Raw genomic sequence first — 20,079 nt, forward strand, 5'->3', positions numbered from 1 at the left:
GCCGAGAGAGGAAAGATTGGATTTTATCATCTCGCAAGCAAATGAGAATCAGCTCAACTTCTTTTCAATTACATAAAATGACAATGGCTGCCAGTTCTTGAGTTCAGAACAGCATAATCGGACCAGCGGCGGTGGTGGGTGGAGCGTGAGGCCTGAGGCAGCTTCATGTTTGCATATTCATAGACTGGAATTCTCAATGAGGGAGTAGATGTGCTTTCAACTAATTTGATTTGCAGAAAATCTATCTAAACAAAATATCACTCATTGCAGAGATCTTTTTTGTTTTGTTTTCTAAATTGTATCCAGAGGAGAGAAAATCAGCTTAAAACATCACCATTTGCAGTGACTCCCTGCTGTGCAAAGGACACATGAAAAGCTTGACAAGCAAATCTGCTTTTGATGTTCCTTCACATCCAGATGAACTTATATTTATCTGCTGACGGCTATTTCCGCTCGTAAAGGCAAAAAGAAAGAAACAAAGAACATCTTGCATGCATTTCTCTTCAAGCTTTTCGTGTCTGCCACTTAAAAATTCACTTTCTATACCGTTCTGCCTGCTCTCTCAAAGGCTGCTCACCTCGTCCCGAGATGTACTTCTTTTCATAACCCATCCAGTGCTTTATGAACACACCTGCAAAAGTCCTGCAAAATAGACAAAATGTTTCTCAGCTTTTTTTCCTGAGAAAACTCATACAACTATACTGTCTTAATGTTTGCACCGTTAAGCAATAATGCCACAAAGAAGCTACAGCAGCACTGGGTAATCCTCATTGTTTGTGCTGTGGAGGCAAAGAAGAAGCCACCAGACCCCTCTGAGAATGTGACCACTGTTTAATCAAGTCTCTGCATGTAAGCCTGTAAAGATGTTGAGTCACACTCTTGCAAACAAAGCTGTCATTACAATCAGAATCTATTGATTTCTGCCTGATTGATGTCACTGATGTTACTCTTGATGTTTATCCTCCTGCTAGTGTTGACATGCGTCAAATCATGTGGACGTTTGTTTTACACTTGTTGTACATGAAGCCGGTGTATTTTTGCGATTCACACCTCCGATAAAGGCTGTGAATGAGGCAGATTTGTTGCCATCGGTGAGGCAGTAAAAACCTTAAATCGCTGGTAATGTGTCATTTCTTGTCGCCTCATTTTTCTTCATTGAACCACTTTAGATTGTGCAATAGAATTCTAATATGCAACTGAGGGCAAATTGCTTTTTCAATTAAAAAATAATGAATTAAAAAATAACAATAAACCACAATAAATTATGGTTGACGTGCCTATGCATAGATCATTTGCAGAGGATCCATGTGAGCCTTTTGATTTATGGGTGATCACGCAAATTTGCGATAATTAAAGCTGCTTTTACCGCATGTCGTTATTCTCTTTCAAACAACAGTGGCAAAAGTAACTGGTTTGAAGGTGCGGGTTTCTTAGGGAAGTCTCAAAAACAACTCTCTGAAGATTATAGTCCACATGCATCACACTATTAGGAGAAGATGAATCCTTCAATTACGACTCATTGTGTAAGAGTGATTTCAACTTATAGTGCCTGCCCAGAAATACTGCAGGGAGGCTGTGAATGCATCAAGTACAACAAATCACTTCAGGCTGCACTGTAAAAAAAATTCTCTTAAAAGCTGCTACGTGTGTCGAGGATCAGAATCATCTTTATATGCCATGTATGTGTTCACATACTAAAAACCAACCACAATAACAAACAACAAAAATAAAAAGACCACAGAAGACCCACACACACAGTTTGCAGCCCTGATCTCTTCAGGCACCGTCTCATTGCAAGGGCTCTGTCACCTTTACGTAAAAATACCTGAACTGTGGAACAACCAGGAATGATCTGAGGATCTCAGGGAGTAAGAAGGGCACTAAACGATCCACTTAATAACTTGAGGCAAGGCCTTTCAGGGCTTTATAAGAAATCAATAAAATCAGTGTTATGTGATCGTTAAAATCCCGGCAGCAGAGTTTTGGATGAGCTGGAGACAGAGTGGTTATGAAGCACGTATGACAGTTTCCGTGTGGCTCTCTCTATATATAGTGCCATGACGCAGAGTGCAAAGGATGCTGAAATAAATATGGTCTATGGAGCAGGCTGCCTGGTGTAGGAAGGTGGTATGGCAGTATAATAAGTATGAACAGCATGCGTAAACTGTGTATAAGTGATCATATTTACATGTTTAAAGACAACACTTATTATCTCCCACCTTCCATTTCAGCAGCCCACGCCTCAGGTCACATCGAACGAGGCGTTCAGTCCCGATTTTCCCACACTAACCGACGATGCTCATCAGTAAAGGTCAAATCCTAGGTGACCTTTTCAACCATCCACTGTGCTACTAAACCGAACGCGGCTGACCTTTCCTTCAACTTCCTGTGACCTCTTGGGCAGCAGAGCAATACAAATGAAAAAGCCTGCTTTAGTGAAACACCGAAAACTACAGAAGCAAACACTCACCTGACCTTCTGTAACATTTGGTGTCCTTTGAATAAACCCTTAATTAACCTTAATTTTTCCCAAATTACTTACATCCAGACAAAGGGAGGAACTGTGTCCTCTCTGGATTTTAGCTCCCTGGATAGTAACAGCAGCATCACACAATAATCACGCATTTAGGATTTCAATCACAGTACAGACGGATCATCACTCGCACAATTTATAGGTGCCAAAAATGAAAAATGCCTGTTACCCTTGTGTCCTTGAGTGTATTGTTTTGCTATCGATCCGTATGACAAATACATGCCAGGAAAATCTTCTTTTTGATATATACAGACTCAAATTTTTTGCTGACTCAGAGGCACACACACAAAAAAAATCAACATTTCCAATAAAATATGATTTTGAGCCAACTCAGCCAACGTCTCCACTCGAGTAAAAGTTGCAGCTCTTTTTGTTTCGTCTGACAGTATATTTGATTTCATTTGTGTTGGCACAGGGAAGTGAATGATTTGTAAATCGAAAAGAATAGGCAGTGTAAAGCGGAAACTATAGTTGATTAATTATGTTTCTCTGATTTCAAGGATTTGGTACATTGCTTTGTTTTCTATGACAGTAAACTGAATATTCTCACTATTGTTTTGTTTTGGCACGGCTGTATGGATGGCATTGTTGATCGGTAAGTCAACTACTATAGAATGGATTGTCAGGAAACTTGGTACAGACATTCAGGATGAGTTTTTATGACATTGGTGATCAAACTTCTCTGCAACTTAATGACATTCCCACCAGCCTCCACTGTAGTGTACTTTATATGTACAGTCTCACAGAGCCACTAGCACTGCTGTATTTTTGTGCGCTAAACCAGCGTTTCCAAACCTGTTTACACCACATACCACCTCAGAAAATATTTCAAAATACACGTGCCACCAATATGATAGATGGCGCCATGATTGGAGACTTTTTAAATCATTAATTTTGGCACCTCTTATTATCTAGCTGTCACATTTTAGCTCATAACTACTCACGGTGTATGATACGCAAATGTGTAAATGTGTAAACTATGTAGCAGGGTAATATTGGCAGTGAAATATTACAGAAAATGACATTACAATTTATTTAATTGATTCAAAAATGTATTCTTGAGATTTCTCCATGTACCACTAGAAGCCATAGTGTGAAGTGAAGGTGATTGATATTAATTAATAAAAAAATATATCATTAGTCAGAGCAATAGTGGAATATGGCTTCTGATTAAAGCAACTTTTAAAAAAAAGATATATTTAAATATTTTGTGATGTTCTGTTTATGCAACAATTCAAAGCTTGACTATTTATCTTGAGTGTCCTTTTTGTTTGTTAGTTAACCATCTGACTCAGTGTTGACATCAATCCATCTGATATATTCAGTACCCAATAGGGTCAAACCATTTGCTGTCTCAGCCCAGTAATGCTCAGCTCAATTTCCAGAGTAAATTTCCTCCTTTTTCCCCTCAATAAATAAGAAATGGGATTTTCACAAAACTGGGCCTACAAATCACTTGCAAATGTTCAATAAAGTCGGAAGACTTGGCTGCATTGCAACCTGAATTGTCCTTGTTTTATTATAGTCCATATTTCCCTCATGTTTTTGGGGAACCTTGTGAGTCATGTCTGCTCCTCGCAAGCTCATCTCGGTTGTGTACACAAATACAATGCATACTGGTACCAGAATAGAAAAGAAAAAATGTACATCATGAAATATTATGTGCGTGATTACAAGCTGGACATAAACCTGTTGTGTGATAAATGTGCACAGATCCAGAAAACTGATGTATTCTACACACATTCACAGAAGGAGAACTATTCTGCCCTTTTCTATTACTTCCTATTAAATTCACACATGACACAAGGGCACAAAGTCATGAGGTGTGTTACCCAATAAGTCTGGAGCATTAATGTATTATGACCTCATCTCTCTATTTCAGTAGAGTACGTTAACCTACACTTATACATTATGATGCACAGAGTCACAGGGCTGATGAAATATTCATTTGGGGCGTCTGAAAGAGGGATCAGGTCCCCGCTGATTTGGAACATTGTCAGTTGATGATTTATGTGTATAAATCAATCATGAAATACATCATGAGGAGTTTGACCTCCTGTTTAGGGAGCAATCATTTATAGCCAGCCGAGTGGCGAGAAATCACGGCTGCTCCTTGCTGGTGGTCAAAGGGTTACCATGGGGACAGAGGAGAGTGTCAGGAGCTACGGAGGGAGTTGTCTTATTGTTGAATGGTGTCCTAATCATTTCTGATTGGAGGAATGAAGGAGGAAGACCTGTAAGGTAAGCTGACAGTATGGTGTTATGTTGTGCCGGAGCTGCAGCCATGAATGGGTTATGAAACAACAGGCCCCTGGGTATGGACATGTAGTCGCCACCCCCACCTATCCTACATAGGATGATGAAGATACTAAAATAGACATTAAATAACTAGAAAGAGACAAGATTTTCTTACTTTGCAGACATTTTGCACCTATTTATAGTTATTTTATGTATGTTTTGCATCTCTTTATAGCAATTCTCTTTGTCTCAAGTCTCTTTGTAGTAATTTTGTGTCTCTTTGTAGTTATTTTGTGTCTCTTGTAGTAATTTTGTGTCTCTTTGTTGTCATTTTGCATCTCTTTGTGGTTATTTTGTGTCTCTTTGTGGTTATTTTGTGTCTCTTTGTAGTTATTTTGTGTCTCTTTGTAGTTGCTTTGCATCTCTTTGCAGTTATTTTGTGTCTCTTTGTAGTTATTTTGTGTCTCTTTGTAGTTGCTTTGAATCTCTGTGTAGTCGTTTTGCATCTCTATGTGGTTATTTTGTGTCTCTTTGTGGTTATTTTGTGTCTCTTTGTAGTTGCTTTGCATCTCTTTGTGGTTATTTTGTGTCTCTTTGTAGTTATTTTGTGTCTCTTTGTAGTTGCTTTGCATCTCTTTGCAGTTATTTTGTGTCTCTTTGTAGTTATTTTGTGTCTCTTTGTAGTTGCTTTGAATCTCTGTGTAGTCGTTTTGCATCTCTTTGTGGTTATTTTGTGTCTCTTCGTAGTTGCTTTGCATCTCTTTGTGGTTATTTTGTGTCTCTTTGCGGTTATTTTGTGTCTCTTTGTAGTTGCTTTGCATCTCTTTGTGGTTATTTTGTGTCACTTTTGTAGTCCCTGTTGTCCTTTTTCTATATTCTACATTGTCTTGTTGATTGAATTTCCAAAAACAAATATCACAAACAGAAGCTCCCCAAGGGGTCAGGTGGCCCCCAGTGAATGCCCGACCTGATAAATAATCCATCTATTGTTGTGGCTTCTGCAGTACTTTGTAGAATCAGTGATTTAAGCCTTCAACACACTGGACACGGACACTTGCCTCTCAAAGTGACAAATACTAGCACTTTCTCACTCCCGTAAAGACTCTGGACGCTGTGCTCTGACAACACCATCCCTCACTGATAAAACCCTTCTCTAGCCATCATTTCCTCGATAACACCCCCGCTGCACCTTACACTGCTGATTTTATGAGTCTTTCTGTTGTTTTTGGAAGAGCAGCTGAGCTCATTCTTTTTTCATGTTGTGCTGCCACGACAGCAGATAGCAATCTGGCTGCCATGTGAAGTGTGAGATAAATGTGAGGCTTGGCTAACACTGCAAACTTGTCCAGGAGAGTGGAGACACAGAAAAGAAACTTGTAGTGATCCACTCTGAATAGTGTTCTCCGTCTGTATAATTGGTTGAAATGAGCTATGAGGGCCACCTGCTGACTGTGTCATTCGGAGGTCTTTTAGATGTAAATTGTGCCCGACGTCACTCAACAGAGAAAGGAGGACAGAGAGAAAAGGAGCATGAGCATAACCATCAGCTCCAGTCTCTCTCGGAAATGTTAAACTTCTAGATGGACTAGACACATTTTCATTATTATGTAAGGTTTTTTTTTTCAGTTTATCCACCAATGAAAATATCCATCCATCCATTTTCTGTAACCATTTATCCATATCAGGGTTGCCCGGGGGCTGGAGCTGAGCCCATCTGGCATTGTGCGAGAGGCGGAGTACACCCTGGACAAGCCACCAGTTCATCACAGGGCTCCAATGCAAATATTTAATTAGCTGACCCAACAATAAAGATGTTAAATGAACATAACTTTGAAATAATAGCTGCATTATATACTTGCAAACTGTATACTCATGGTGACAAATTCATAGTGACAGTTCAGCTCTAAGGAAAGTTTTAGAGTGTCTGCTCATTAATTTTGTTTCATGGTCCAAAACTTTACTGTTTCTGTTCTTGGTGCTGATTAATTGTTTGCATTTAATCATTTCAGTGACAGCAGCAGGCAGCTCTGATGAATCCACTGTAAAGCTCCAGCAGACTAGCATGCAGACATGGAGAAGCCAGATATTTCCTTCATGGGACTAAAACAGGAGAGTAAATGATGGACTCAGATATGCCAGATGTCCAGAAACATGGCTTCATATGAATGAATCGAATTTGCTGATTGGGTAAAACGCATTTGTAATGTTAACTTTATAGTGATTGTGTCAATGCTGTGCCTACAGCTTGTTCAAATGTGTCACCAAAAAAGAAAATTACTATACCGACTCAAGTTTAACCAAAATAACTCACACTGTTTCATCAAACCTTTTGCTTTTAATTTACTTGACTCACCTTAGCTGACAAAGTGTCACAGCATGAGCTGAAAGGAGCAAACTGACCGAAAACTTATATAATTAGAAACTTGAAATATTTTTCAAGTTTTTCATCTGTGTATTCTGTAAGAAATACTCAAAGCTTGTGTGAATCAGCATAAAATATCGTTTACATTCCTCTCACCCTTGTTTTAACACACTTCACTAAAGAGCCGGTGTGTTTAAGCACCTGCCATCTGCTATATCTATATTCTGTTTCACTACGCTACATCTTATTATTATTGCAAGCCCGTATGTCAACTTTATCTATACAGTTGAAGGTTATAAACTTGCTAAATGTATGTCAAAATGAATAATCATCCCCAGTCCGGCAGTCTAGACTTATTAGGAGCGGCTTCATCCAACAGTCATTAGCAGCAGCTTCAAAGAAGCCTAAGTGTTGAAAGAACCCGGCAGTGCACATTTACCAAGGGCAGAATCACCGAGCATGCTTTTGTACAAAGCTTTTGTAACCGAGTCACTGTTTTTTGTGTAAGCTGCCGACGGTTTTTGAATGATATCAATCCAGGGAAAGGAGGGCGGCCCCATTAACCACCTATTCTATTTTCACTTCTTAAGCTGGGGGATTGACTTCACAACCTTCTCAGCACCAACTTCCGTCCAACTGCCATCCCATTACAGCTTAAAATAAGCATAGTGTAGAGGTCACAGCTTGATTTAGTTTTCACCCATTTTCCCTACAGGAATTAATAGAGTTCCATTTTTTCCCCAACCCAGAAGGATTTATGCACAGCGCCCACCTATCCACGACAGCAAATCCTCCAGCCGACTCCTTTATAATGCTCAGTGTGGTTAAGTTAACCCCGAAGTTTGACAGAAATCCCCATTGCTGTTCCATAAATCTGTCAACTTCGCCTCTCTCTCGGCTAGTACCCTGTCCCCCTACAGACATCTGCACGGTCTGGCAGTCAATTATATCTCTTCACCTTCAAAAAGCCTGCATGGGAGGCAGTAGAGACCCATATCTTTATCTGATCTTTATCCTTCCACACCAGCAGGAATGGTGGAGCTGTCAGCTCAAACCTTCAGTTAACCTCCCAGAAACCCACAAGAGACCACCACCACCGCATCTGCATGTTGGAGAGCTACGCGTTTAATGCAAAACACAGTCTCATCATACATGCTGGTTAGTCGGTGGGTTTGAAAACAAATTGAAGTCAGTCTATATTTGTGTGACAAGCTGATCGTGTTGAGTTATCCGGGTGAAACATTAAAAATATCCATGGAGCGCGGAGAAATGACAAATGTGTAATGAAGACCCAGAAATATCATATAAAAATGACAAACGCTCAAGGAAATCTTATTACACACAAATTTTTTAATATAAAAAACAGGAGAATCAGGAGATCTATTTTAATTTTTCCGCTCGAACAACTGGTCGTCCAAGTTGGTTTTCCCTCAGCTCTATGCTGACATTTCTGAGTGCAGCTGATATTAGTCATCCGCTGACCTTCAATCAGACCACAGCAGGAAGCACGCTGGAATTCAGTCATAGTTGACAATCGACCATCATCCATCCTCACATTTCCTTTTTTATGCAGATTCCTCTTCAGCTCCTATGAAGCTCCTTTTCAATCTTCAGCCTTCAAACTCTGTCTCCTTGGCATCAGCTCAGATCAATACACGAGCTTAAGGAGTGGTCCTACTCTTCCTCGTGTGACACCGGGACACGAACCCAAAGGGATAAAAATCAGACGGGTGTCTTTATGTGCTCTGTTTTCTTTTCATCTTCGTCTTTTAAAAAAACGTGCTTGAGAGACATGACTTCTGCAACATATGTAATGACTGAAGTCTAAAAGGTCTCAGCAGTATCACAGTTATCACATCTTCTGAACTGAACAGGGAAGAGCGAGGTCTTCGCTGAGCTTTGATTGCTTTTGGCCAAGTCAGTCCAGTGATCCTTTAGAGGAGAAAGCAAGATCAATCCCACTCCTATCTCTCCGATTGATCGGTCTTAGTCCTTTCTTTCTGTCTGCCTGCCTCCCTCTCTAAGTACTCGTCTCTTGAGGAGGTCCAGTTTATCGCCGGCCAGAGCTTCTCTCAGGGCGCGGAAGAAGCCAAGATAGTGGGCTGTGTTGTGGATCATGAGCAGCACTCCAGCCAGCAGCTCATTGGTCACCAGCAGGTGGTGCAGGTACGCCCTCTGGTGGTTCTTACAGCAGTAGCAGCCACACCCCTCCACCAGGGGCCTGAAGTCGTCCTGGTACCTGGATAGAAGTTTAGTAGAATCATAAAGTGTTTGACAAATATATAAAAGCAAAGATTGTGCAAGCACTGCTGCTTGGGGGTTTTATTACAGCTGCTACAAACCTCTTGTCTTTGAGATCGATCTCAAACGATGTCATCTGTGTTCGCTCATCCAGATTGAGATCTCCGTTCTGTTGCGCCACCACCGGCGTCTCCCTGTTTTCTTCCAGCTCCAGCACTGCCAAAATGTACATACATCTTATTAATCACACTCCACATTCACGCCATAATCTCATCTCATTTGGCAGCTCCCTATATGCAGAAGCACGGCGCACCATCAGCCCAGGGGCGGAAATAAAACGAGAACCGTACTGTAGCTTGACCCCTTTTAAACACCGGTGTGTCCTATTTTCTATCCACCATTAAATATAATTACTTTTGGATATGTTCTGACTACCTCACATGGGTGGGTTCACTGAAAGGCGACTTCACCTCATTTAACCTGAACGGGGGGAAAGTAACCAGAGCTGATAAAAAGCTTTCTTTTCTTGATAGGCCTGTTGTTGTTCGTGGGAGGGTACACCAGAACATCTGGCTGGTTACAGGCACACAGCACGTGAGGCAGATGAAAAAGATGGCGAAGGAGAAAAAAGGGTGAAAGTGGTCCATAGCAGTGCACATGATTAAAGACAGAGATTAAAAAGGCAACAAAAGAAGAAAAATGGGTTTAGCACAAACTGAAACATGCGAAGCAGAGAGCAGGAAAGTGTATAAATAAAGCATAAAAAGGAAATTATTATGGGTCCGTGTGTAGCTTAAGGACGGGGTGATAAGCATGAGAATAAAAAAGGGACAAAATGAGGCTTGACCATAGCTAAGAAGATGTAAAGGAGGGGGAAGTAACTTGCGGCGAAGTGAATTCTGCCGTACAAAGGCAGAAAGCAGGAACGAAGCCGAGAAAACGTGTTTGAGGAATAGAGGTAGCTGGAAATCTTCATTTCATGCTGGACGTCCAAAACATTACAGGGAAAACACACACACAAACAAAATGAACTCTAATTTTAACTTTGTAAAATGGATTTTAAAGGCAGCTCGATCATAGGCTGCAGAGACACCGGTTACTGCTTCTCTGATACGCTGGGCTAGTTCATTTAACAGGACTAGTTGTTTTTATCTTTATTCTCTTAATTATGATCATATTTAGCTACTGCCTTATTTATATGGTATAACATACATACAGGAAAAAAGAAAAAATGGGGAATGATCTCACCTGCCAGCTATAACTAGCTGGAGTGCTGCAAGTTTGGTGTTGTAGTTGCAAAATATTAAATCTGTAGTTACTGTGTTTAGAGAAGAACAGGTGGACAAAGTGCAGTAAGGGGAGAAAAGAAAGAAAGATTGGATGATGAAAAGAGGAAGTTTTAAAGATGGAGAAACAAAAACTTGGGGTGAGAAGGAAGGAAAGAAGGAAGGAAGGAAAGAAGGAAGGAAGGGGTGAATTAGCATACTGTGTCAAAAAAGACCTTAACTGGCACATGAGAGTGCTGAAACCACCCCCTCCCCATGGGGGCTTGTAATTGGCTGAGAGGGGAATTAGAATTTCTCTTCAGGTTTGACACCATCACTGCTCTCACCTCTGATGAACTCCATTACGTTCCCTGTGCAGAATCGATTAGTGCTGTCTGACACTAGATGCTGCCGGATACCAAACTCCACTCTGTCTGTCATACGAGTTTAACGCAACTTTTTAATGAAGCACAAAGTTCTCCTTGAGTCGAGTCGGTACATTTCCAACTGTTCTTGTCAAAACACTTCTTCGGCTTTCCACATGGGACAACAATCAGAACGAGACGGGCCCGGACTTTAATTGTTACCTTACTGGAGCTGCTATGAGACACAACATTGATTTCATCTCAGCTGCTGAATTTCCTTCCACCCAATTATTTTAACTGACCCGCGGCTAGAAAATACACCAGCCACTACAGACAAACAAACAAGCTCACACACATAATTTCAATAGCCATTACGTCCATTTTAACGCAAAATAAATCTGCAAGGCAACACATCACATGCATCCAAAGAGAGTCATACTTTGTCTCCTCGCCAATATGAAAGTAGTATTTACACACAACTTTGGTTAAAGATGATGTAATCGGACAAAATCCTCTGCAGCCCCTCTGCTGCGAGACGAATGCCCCCTTTCAACCCTACATCACATGCTCCTCCTATAGAAATTAGCATAAGCCTGCTAGGCTGATCTTTAATCATCAGTTTAGAGCTTTTATCAGCGAGCTAAGACTGCTGCCCCGGCTGCATTTTCTAACTTTCATTCTCTGTCCATGACATCTCCACATATAAAAAGACTTTTATGCACAGAAATTATGTGAATTAAACTATTATGTTAAGAGGAATCATACATCATACCCCCCCCTCCACCCACACAACAATCACATTTAATTCTCATCCGAATGCATCAAGTGAGACGGACCCCCTGCTCAAACTCCTAAATTACGTAGTGACATGTCAGTTTGCTCAAGGCATATTTTGAACTCTTGAACGGGGGCGTTAGTGTTTTCCAGTTTTTGGGGTGATTTCCTTCATCACACTTGCATTTTAAAAAAGTCATTTTGTGGCTGTGGGCAAGGTTGCTTTACCTCGAAAGGTCATTTGGTTTGACAAGAGTAGAAAACGATGAAGTGCTGCCAAATTCTGAAATGACTCATTCCCACCCCACCCCATCCCTGTTTGTCCCATTTTACGTTCAGAATTAAACCTCCGTGTGCCTTGATTTAAATGCCATGTGTCTAAAAAACACAGAGACAGTTACATAAATTACTGTCTGAGAAGAACAAGAAAAGCTCAGAAAAGGACATGAGCACTGCATTTGTAATAGGGATCCTTCAAAGCTAAGTGAGGGAGGGCGATGAAATTTAAATTTAAATAAGTTAGAGCAGCTGAGAGTTAACAAGCTTGATATACATCCTCTGATATGTTCGATACATGTTACAAAGAGGCTGGACTACAAGAGACAGTCAATAGAAGAAAAATCCTTAACAATAAAAGAGGCTGTTTTATTATAGAAATTAATAAATCAATACCTATTGAGGTTTCTCTCATTATTTTGGTTTAGCTTCGTTTCAGATATTGATTCTAAAATGATGAAACTTGAAATCAGAAAGGCGTAAACAAAACTACAAACTACAACTTTAGCTCGCAGCTATTCACCACACCTGCAGGGGGCGCTCTACCTGCGCGCTCCGGGTCCGGGGAGACGTCGTAGTCGAAGCACAGAGCGCAGCCTCGCTCTGTCACCTGGAAGGGGAAGAAACTCTCGAACAGGTCCACGCCGGCCTCCGCGCACGCCAGCACCTCATCAGGTCGTCCGACACCCTGAAGCAGTCTGAGTCACGCACACAAACAGGACAATGCTGAGAACTGAAATAAAATTAAATAAATCCTAAACATTAATGTAACACACACGAACGTCTATAACATGTCACTGCTAGAGGAGGCGCCAGCAGCATTTCTCTACGCTCCAACAACATGTGCTCCCTTGTGTGTTTGTGTTTTCGCTCTTCCTGGGTTTTCAGTTAACTGGCTCCCTCTGACTCTCTGCCCTGCAGGCACCAAGGTCAAGCCCAATTTAGCATTTGATAATGACTCCACTGCACTTTCCAGTAGGAAGCAGCATCTCCTAACAGCCAGAGCTACCAGCGGGAGCGGTATCTCACAGTCTTCAAGATGAGCATGTTCACAAGCGAACGTAGTGAGGCTGCCGGTGAACACAGCTCCTTTCTTTCAAACTCAGAGCCGGTGTTGGAGCTCCTCCATCACCTCCAGGAGAGGAGTGCTCACGTGGGACAATCGGCAGTGAAAATCCTCCTGAAAGCCTACAGGCTTCGCAGGCAGGAACCAGCAACTTCTTGAGAAAGTTGGGCCTTGAAATATACTGCCAGTGTGGTCAGTGCGGTCGGCAGTTTTTAATATCTTCAGAAGAAGCCGTTTGTTATTGTGAGATTCTGTCTGAGGCTGCACAAACCCGAAGAAATCCAATTTGTAACGACGTAAAACAGAACGAAGCAGCGAATCCTCGCAGTGAAGAAACTGGAAACGGAGAATTAAACAATTAAACTGATTACCAAAATAGCTGATTTCATTTCAATTAAATCAGCTAATCCTTTCAGCTCTGATTCAATTAATAATTAAATTCAATTCAATTAAAATGGAAGAAAGCAGCAAACTCTACATTCAGATTATTCAAAATTTGCACAGCTAGATTATCCCTATATTGTTCTCTCCTTTCTGTCAGTCTTATGACAGGAAAAATCAGTGTTCCCGCCAACATTTTTAAGGCGTCTCTTTGAAATGACACCGTACGTTTTGTAGTTTAAAAATGACAAAAACAATCACTGTCAGCAGACAATGCTACATTATTACTGACACTATCCTTTAAGGTCGAGCTGAGATAATGACTGATGACAGAGAGTGGGGGAGCGCTGGCAGAGCTGCTGGGTTTTCGATTGTAATCAATCAAGCAGGATAATTAACTGACTGAGCGGGACCCACCAACTGGGTCCACTCGGTCTCTGACTCAATGTTTGGCACACAAACAGTACGGATCAGTGCGCTTTAAAACTGCGCTGCTGCACGGGTCTGTTTATTTACGAAAAACGAAAAGGATCAAATCAATTAACAGTTCATTTTTCATCGATTCATCATATTGGAAATAAGTTAAAAAAAAAAAAATTGAGCAGCTGCTTGTTAAATTCCATTAATTCAATTAGAGTTGAAACAATTAGTCAATCGACTGATTCTCTGATCAGCAGAAAATCAATCAGCGACATTCGACTGATTCTCTGATCAGCAGAAAATCAATCAGCGACATCTTCTTTTTTTTCCATCACTTTTCAAGCAAACGACTTCAACGAGAGCATTCGCTGCTTTTATTATTATAATATAATATTAATATAATATTGTAAATTAAATTGATTCAAACATCTGAAGACATCACTTTGGACATTTCCAACATTTTCTGATGTTTTAGAAGTAATTCATCAAGATGATCAGTAAAATAATCAATTTAAAAATGAATTAATAACTGATACTATAAATACCACTAAAACATCACTGTAAACACATACTGTATGTCATGTGGAGCATCTACAGGCTGCAGGCACACCATTGTGTCACATCTGGCTGGTTGATGTCAATATAATGAATAACACAGACTGCACCTCTGTGCCTCCTTTTGTTTGGCTGCAGTTGACTTAACGTCTGAGGTGACTACTTTCCAACTGAACACAGGGGAAGAGTGTACGATTAGTGGGAGATAAAGCTCCCCTTCCAACTGTAATCAATAAACACATTCATTTTTTACACACTGACAAGTAGTGCTGACCTGGGTTTGTCCTCAGGCAGCTCCTTGGTCACAGCAGTGATAAGCTGGGTCCTCAGGGCCTGCTCCATGCAGCCCGTCTGGAGGCCGTCCAGGCAGAATCCTGCCACAGGCCTCTTAGCTGTCTCCTTAGCTGAGCGTATCCTCTCTTCCAGGATGTCTCCTCCCTCCACCACCCCGAACACCTCCACTCCCTCCAACTCCTTGGCAATGACAGACAGTTTGGTGATTAAACATTTGACAGAAAGAAACCCTGAAAGATAGAAAAAAAAGAGCAAGAAGTAGAAGGAGAAAGAGGAAAAGAATCATGCTGAAACCTGACAAAACATCGAGGTTTGAGATGAGGGCTTTTTTTTTTTTCCTAACCACTCATGGTGCGTGATCGGATTTGCAAGGTGAAATAAAAAAAAGAAAGAAAGAAAGGTTTTATTCTTGCCAGAGCCCATCTGGATTCTGATGACTCAACATGAAGTTGACTGCACATCGCGAGGAGGAGAAAAGATGCAGTGGGGGGTGGAGGAGCGGAGCTCGGTAGCAATCAAGCAGCTCACTCAGTATAATGTGGATGTCAAGAATTACCTGCAGCACGCTGTCGGTTCTGTTCGGGCTTTTTTTGCTCAACATCATTCTATGCTTAACATTTATTGTCCCGAGGGAAATTTGTTTCGCAGCCAGGCAATAAAATACACAGAAGGACACATAAACGGTGAATTTAGCAAAGATACACAGGCAGTGAAAAAAAAACTGACACTCTGAAATTAATAAATAAATAATACAATAAACCACTTCCTATAAATTAAGCTGCAGCTCTACAAGGACTGGAGCACTACAGTTAGAAAATATATTATCTCCCCTGAAGCGTAACTGAGTTGAAGTGGTCTGAGTAACTAAATGTAAGAGCCTCACTCTGTTCTCTCTATCATGGAAGGAGGCAGCGTTTCCCAGCTTTAAAAAAAATAAAAGTGTTTATTAGTCATGCTGGATGCTGAGTACTTGCACACCTACTGATAATGTATGTACCCACTGATAAAGTATTCTTCCTAATCTTGGTGTGTCTCGCTGTCCGGCCGTATCGCAGCTGCACAGCAGCTCCTGTGACAACAAAAACATCACACATCAATCCTTGTCCCGTGTGCTTGTGCCGTGCATGACTGATTCCCAGACGTAACAGTGCGGCGAGGTGTTTGTTTAGACTGCTAATTTATTTAATTATTTATCTATCGATTTTTAAAAGGGATGGGGCAGATCTGATTTTAATTGCAAGTTACCTTTACCACAGCTACAGTATACATTTAGTCACTTGTGCAAGCATGTACAGCAAGTAAGCAATGTTGGATCCAGAGAAGACACAGTGGTACATTTTCAGTCAGAGGGAAGAATCTGAAATGGTTTAAATTAGTATTCTGGCTCAGTTCTACGCTTGTGACACTCACTTTGCCATAAAAGCTTCCATTTCAACTTGGTCCATTAAAAAAAACAGCCACTATATTCTTCTTAACAGGATACAGAACATTATGGATGCTCAAACAGTGTGCAGTTAAGACATAGAGAAACAAAGAGTGTGGCAATTTTCATATCAAGGCCACTTGGACAGCGCTAAAAAGCTGAATTAATTGAACAATGGTTATAAAAGGTTTTTTCTTTTAAACACACAGTGGTAGAAGGACGTTTGTGTGCCCCCAACTTTTACAAAATCATACAAAAGGCAAAGGACAAATGTTAAAAAGAAAAACTGAATAAATTTTAAAAAAGGAGAAGGTGGTCTTTTTAAAAAACCAAGCACAAAGTCTTGATGTATTTTATGTGGTCCACACAAGGAGAAACTTAAAAAGTTTCCCCACAACTATCTTTGCACTTTACTTTGTAGTCATTGACAACTAATGGTACCTGTGATTTTTGGTGCTCCAGCAGACACTCGTCCAGGTGCGCGAGAGTCCGATCCACCGACTTTCGAACCCTTTTGCGAGAGGTGTTGCTCTGCCACGTCTCTCCATCCGCCATGCTCTGGTACCAGTCCGGCTGTACGGTCTTCTGGAGAGCCATGAACTTGGCCACCGTCAGCTCTATCCGCCCACCGCTGCCCCACACAGACACCGTCTAATGACATTCCAGAGAGGGCATTTTGATGTAAATGGAGAGGAAATAATAGCTTCAGTGACGTTCTCTCTTCAAAAGTTATAGTTTGGAATTTTTTCGGGGAAAAAACACTTATTAGCTTTCTTGCCATGACTCAGATGAAAAGATGGACAGTAATCTCACAGCAGCTGATTAGCTTTAAAATTAAATATTCTAGAAAGACTGAAAACAGGATTAAACGTCTTGTTTGGCTCCGAAAAATGCACCACTGAAGAATGTGTTCAAAAGATACTGATGTTTAAGGAGGGGTTATGTATGTTGGTCTCAAAATAACCCAGCACGTGGGTTATGTTACTCTTTATTTAAGCAGAAGCTTAATCTCACCTTGTTTGTGGTATAACCCGTTGCGCAGGCGGCTGCGGGGTCGTGAAGCGCGCAGTACAACACGGTATCATGAAGACCTACACAAAAAAAACAGAAATCAACGTGCATCACTTCACTCAGAGGAATCAAAAACCAGACAAAAGGGTTACAGTCAGCAAAGGGCGAGCTCGAAGCAAGTTGGCGGAGTGAGACGCTTCATTACTGCATGGTAATGTGACCAGTGAGTCTGGAGAGAAGAAACGAGGTGCGGTCTTATCAACAAACCCAGCTGCAGCAGATGATCAAAAGGTGAAAAAACAAAAGGCTTAAAGGGAGCAAATGCTGTCATTACTTCTAATTATTCAATCATTACCCTTCCAGTACTTAAGAGACAGCGCTGTAGTAATCCCCTGACAGTTTACAACAAGAGGCGTTACAGTGATTACTTTTCTAATTTCAAATGTGGTCGCTTGAGGCCGGGTAAAGCTTACCACCACAGATACTGTTGTACGGCAAAAGCTGAATGAGGTCACTTTTCTGGGGCATTTATATAAATATTACTCGGAACAGCACTACTTTTTTCTGCTTTTTAGTCAGCTAATCAGCTTTTTAATATTGAACCCAACATATTGTATATTTAGAAGCAATTTAATCCATCTTTCCAATTTGGCCAGTGGTAATAAGGTTTAGACACACTAATCTCAGAGTGAATTTGTGCGTCGTGCATGTGTGACATTTACGTCAATCAACTGGTCACACGTGCACAGGCTTCCTCTGATATCGTTGTTATTTAACACGTGACTGACGCAGAGGGTTAAATAGCAATTACAGTGGAGCACAATAGCAACAGGGTTAATTCAAAACAGTCCCTTTCCTCCTCTACAGCCTCTCAATCTCTGACATGACATGAGATGACTGATTCAGATCAGATTTTTAGTTGTTGTTCTGATAGACGGATGTGGTTTAAAGGACTGCCAAAGCTACTCCAGTCAAAAGGACAGATGGCGCGTGAACACAACACAGTTCAAATGCCATGTTACACAGCAGGAACATATTGACCAGTGTAATAGAGGATGGGAATTTGAGAAATACATTTACACTCACCTCTTTCAAGATCTGTAAATGCTCAGAAACGTGGCAATTAAAAAAAAACATGTACAGTATGTGAGTGTGTTCACAAAGTGCTGTGAAGGATTTCTTTTTCCAGTATCCCGACTTGATTTATCTGCTAATAGACGCCCAAATCAAACACTAGTTCCTCTTTTAAACACATGAAAAGATGATGACAAAAATAACACAACACAAAGCCCCTCTTAGAAGCCGTTGTAGAGTTTTTCGACACACTGAAAAGACTTGCTGAGACTGAATGAAGAGAACAGTTGCTGGGCGAACCTCGTGATGAGACAGTTTCTGTCATCTGTTGTTTTCAAGGTCCAGAGGGAACAAAAACAAGAAGAAAAAAAAGCTGGTGCAAACACACTTTACTTAAAATAGCGTTCCAGCACCCAGTATCTTCTGTTGTCACATGACATACTGTATGCTGCTTCCTGTTTTATTACTCTAATATTAATTTTCTAACATCTGACCCAATGTTGAGTATAAGATTACAAACATCTCCCCATACTAATATGCAATAGATTACCTTTACCTGTGCATTAAAGCGATGCGTCTGAATATACCGGATTCATTTGATGAATTTATTATGCGGTTGCGTGCAGTCGTGCTGCTTTCACGTGAATACTGATTTTCAGTTTTAAGAAAGCAGGTGATAGATTACTTTTTCATCAATACTGAATAAATCTGAATGCATTGGATTATAATTTATGTCTAAATCAATGCTGGTCGGTCTGCTAGAACGTATCCACTTCACGCCTGTCTCCTTCTGATTACTCTCTGGAGTGGTAATAAGGGAAGGGGGGAGTGGGGAATGGTGGAGAAAAAAAAAAGTGATCTAACACAAATTACCTGCAAACTTCCTGAATCCATCCTTAAACTCCTCCAACACCTCCTGGTGCTCTGCTCTTGATGGGGAAAGAAAAAGTCAGAGGTGGGCGTTAGATTTCATGGATTTCAGTCAGTGTGTGTGTGTGTGTGTGTGTTGAGTTTAACTTACACGTGAGACAGGGTAACCTGAGTGACAGAGGGGAGGTCGCTGAGGGTGTGCAGTGTGTCCTGGGTAAGGTGGGGCACTGTGCCAAAGTGTGTGTAGAGCAGACACCCTGGCACTTCCAGAGAGTGCTGCCCCGTCCTGCCGAGCCCGGTCAGGACGCCCAGCCGACTCCTTCCCTGAACCACACGGGACAGCTCCAGCTTCATCCTGCTGCCAGCCATAGCAGCAGTCGATGTCTCACTGAACTACACTTAGTCTGACCGACACTCGGCAGCATGTGATTTAGCCACGCTGCTAACTTAGCCTGACTACTCACGTGTCAGTGGCGCCAACTCCTCCGGGTTGAGACGTTTGCTTCTCTTTAAAAGAAACTACACATTCACAAGTGCCCTGGTTTTGAATAACACACGCTTTTAAAATATGAGAATATGTATTTCCACTCGCTTACAAATAAAACTCACCGCTCGACAGGAACTACAAGTCGTGGAAATATGTCGTCATCACCGGCCGCGGAAAACTACAAATTACCCTGAGGGCTTTTTCTTTTTTCTTGATAAAAACACAAGTTAGTCATGTTACGCTTCATAAAAGGCATCACACACGTATAGTTATCTAGTTTTCTTGCATTTTAAACGCCGTTTTAGTTCATTTTAGAGAGAAGTGGCGGGAGGGAAAAAAGGTTGCTATGGTTACCAAACAGACGCCTGAACTACAAACAAAGTCAAGTGGGACATGTAGTCCTCGAACGCTTGGAGGATTCAACAATTAGCACTAGAAGGAGAG

At 41.2% G+C, this 20,079-nt stretch overlaps 1 protein-coding gene across 3 annotated transcripts; it reads right to left on the reverse strand.

Moving 5' to 3' along the window:
- Positions 1-8,463: 8,463 nt before the first annotated feature.
- qtrt2 (queuine tRNA-ribosyltransferase accessory subunit 2) lies at positions 8,464-19,878 on the reverse strand. 3 transcript variants are annotated; one of them, XM_027274173.1, is made up of 9 exons: positions 19,758-19,878; positions 19,300-19,667; positions 19,152-19,207; positions 17,208-17,284; positions 16,635-16,844; positions 14,751-14,950; positions 12,583-12,752; positions 9,476-9,590; positions 8,464-9,372 (listed from the first exon to the last, which is right to left on the reverse strand). In XM_027274173.1, the coding sequence occupies exons 2-9, from the start codon at positions 19,515-19,517 to the stop codon at positions 9,120-9,122; spliced, it is 1,299 nt and encodes a 432-aa protein (XP_027129974.1). In that variant the 5' UTR covers positions 19,518-19,667; positions 19,758-19,878; the 3' UTR covers positions 8,464-9,119. The 3 variants fall into 3 exon arrangements, with proteins under 3 accessions (XP_027129974.1, XP_019129211.2, XP_010748456.3); XM_019273666.2 differs by having other exon boundaries at positions 12,601-12,752; positions 19,300-19,779; XM_010750154.3 differs by having other exon boundaries at positions 19,300-19,778.
- Between the last annotated feature and the right edge of the window lie 201 nt (positions 19,879-20,079).

The sequence above is a fragment of the Larimichthys crocea genome, chromosome XXIII (genome assembly GCF_000972845.2).
Source record: "Larimichthys crocea isolate SSNF chromosome XXIII, L_crocea_2.0, whole genome shotgun sequence".
Classification (NCBI taxonomy): Eukaryota; Metazoa; Chordata; class Actinopteri; family Sciaenidae; genus Larimichthys; species Larimichthys crocea.

Bases quoted from the DNA above. Each gene is read 5' to 3' on its own strand.
- qtrt2 (XM_027274173.1), bottom strand. From the start codon at position 19,517: ATGGCTGGCAGCAGGATGAAGCTGGAGCTGTCCCGTGTGGTTCAGGGA. The intron at 14,951-16,634 runs GTACCATTAGTT...GTCATTGCCAAG, and splicing joins TGGAGCACCAAAAATCACAG to GAGTTGGAGGGAGTGGAGGT. The intron at 12,753-14,750 runs GTCAGCACTACT...TGCGTGACTCAG, and splicing joins CTGCCTGAGGACAAACCCAG to ACTGCTTCAGGGTGTCGGAC.